The sequence below is a fragment of the Linepithema humile genome, chromosome 6 (assembly GCF_040581485.1).
Source record: "Linepithema humile isolate Giens D197 chromosome 6, Lhum_UNIL_v1.0, whole genome shotgun sequence".
Taxonomy (NCBI): Eukaryota; Metazoa; Arthropoda; class Insecta; order Hymenoptera; family Formicidae; genus Linepithema; species Linepithema humile.
In genome coordinates this window covers 14858013-14859915 of record NC_090133.1, presented here as the reverse complement: position 1 = coordinate 14859915, position 1903 = coordinate 14858013, and the positions used below count along the sequence as shown (strand labels likewise).

Here is a 1903-nt window from a genome sequence, read left to right as displayed (position 1 = left end):
GTTGATGGTCTGAGTCTATTCTGTCCCCTATTCTTAAACTTTTTATTTTTTCCCTCGTGTCTTTATCTGCTATTACATAATCTATCACCGTGTTCCCTTTTCCCACTGTAAACGTGAACTCCCCTTCCTCCTCTCCCTCTGTGCATCCATTCAGTATTCCCCACCCTCTTTCCTCCAGGAACTCCACCACTACTCTTCCATCTCTATTAATTTTTCCATCCTTTGATTTTCTTCTCCTTCCTTCCCCTCTCCCTATTCCATCCTCCTCCTTTTCTCCTATTTCTATACCTCCTCTCTCTACCCCCGTTCTTGCATTAAAATCCCCCCCAATTATTGTGTTTATCTCCATCTCCTTCTCCCCCACCCACTGTTCCATGCTCTGTAGCATCTCCTCCATATTTCCATTAACGTATACCCCCACTACCCTCCATTTCTGTTTCCCCTTTCTTATTCTTCTTATTATCAGCCCTTCTCTTTCCGTTTCTATTTTTTTTCTTTTTTCCATCATCTTTTTTCTTTCCATTATCATTCCACCTATCGTCCTTCCTTTTTTATTCTTTTTTTCGGCTACTTGTACTCCCCACTCGTAGCCTCTTGGTAACTTTTCTTTCACCATCCTCCACCCTTTCTTGTCCATCTATGTTTCTACTAGTATTATTACATCCCAACTCTTTAATCCTACCCAGAATTCTCTATATTTATTTCTCACTCCTGCCACATTCCAGAATCCTATTCTCCACTCCTTCTCCTCCGCTTTCTCCCGTTTCCCATTTTTACCCCTTTCCCTTCTTTCCTCTATCCTGTGCTCCCCTCTTCCTCCCTCCTCCCTTCCCCCTGTCCTCCTACTTTTATGTTACCTTTTCCATCTCTTAACACCTCCTCCTCCTCATCCCACTTCCACCACTATCCATTTATTCTTATTCTCCCATACCCTACCCATACATTTTTCCCCTTCCTTTCCTCCTCTCGGGCCCTCTCCTCTAATTTCCATCTCATTCTCCTTTCCTTCCATGTCCAGTCCTCTACTATCCTTTCTTTTCTACCCTTTAATGTCTTCTTCTTCTCCCATATCTCCCTTCTTTTCTCCTCATTCTCTATCCTTATCCCCACTATCTCTCTTCCTTTATCCCTGTCCTCCGCTATCTTCCATGTCTCCTCCATCTTTACCTCTGCTCCTATATCCTTCATTAACCCCTCTACCGCTTCCTTCCTTTTCCCTTCCTTCACCTCTATCCCTTTTATTACTAAATTTTTTCTCCTCTCCTCCCTCTCTTTTCTTTCCATTTTCTTTTCTATCTCTTTCAATCTTAGTTTTATTTTTTCTCCTTCTCCCTTCCCCTCTTTCCTTTTCCCCTCCCTCTTCTTTTCTCCCTCTCCCTCCATCTCCTCTATTCTCCTCTCTAATCCCTTTATCTGCTTTTTCATCTCTTCTCTCTCCTCCTTCCATCCCTCCTCCCTCTTTCTAAACTCCTTCATCTCCCTTCTTATATTTTTTATACCCTCCTTCATTTCCTCTTTTATCTGTCTCATTTCCTCCTTCCAATCCTCCAGCCTTATTCTCATCACCTCCTTCATCACCCCCTCCATTTCCCCTTTCCATTTCCTCATCTCCTCCTCTTCCTTCTCTATCTCCTTCTGTTCTCCTTCTTTCTTTTCCTCTTTTTTTTCCGGTGATCTAGTTGTTTTTTTTACTTTTAATAAAAATCTCTTTCTCCTCCCCTTCCCCTTTTTCCCATGCCTCCTCCCTCTTCCTCTTCCACATCTCCTCTATACATCCATGACTCCCACATCTCACTCTCCCCTTTCTTGCTTCTCTTATTCCTTCAGCCATTTCCCATTTCCTTTCCATCCCGCTGTGTCGCTACCAGTCCCCTACTCCTATTACTTTCTATTCTCTATACAC

At 43.0% G+C, this 1903-nt stretch overlaps 1 protein-coding gene across 1 annotated transcript; it reads right to left on the bottom strand.

Moving 5' to 3' along the window:
• Positions 1–903: 903 nt before the first annotated feature.
• LOC137000728 (uncharacterized) lies at positions 904–1587 on the bottom strand. The gene has a single exon (XM_067358077.1). It carries the CDS (start codon positions 1585–1587, stop codon positions 904–906), a length of 684 nt encoding a protein of 227 aa, XP_067214178.1.
• Between the last annotated feature and the right edge of the window lie 316 nt (positions 1588–1903).

Excerpts from the sequence above, each read along its gene's own strand:
- LOC137000728 (XM_067358077.1), bottom strand. The coding sequence starts at position 1,587 with ATGGAGGGGGTGATGAAGGAGGTGATGAGAATAAGGCTGGAGGATTGG.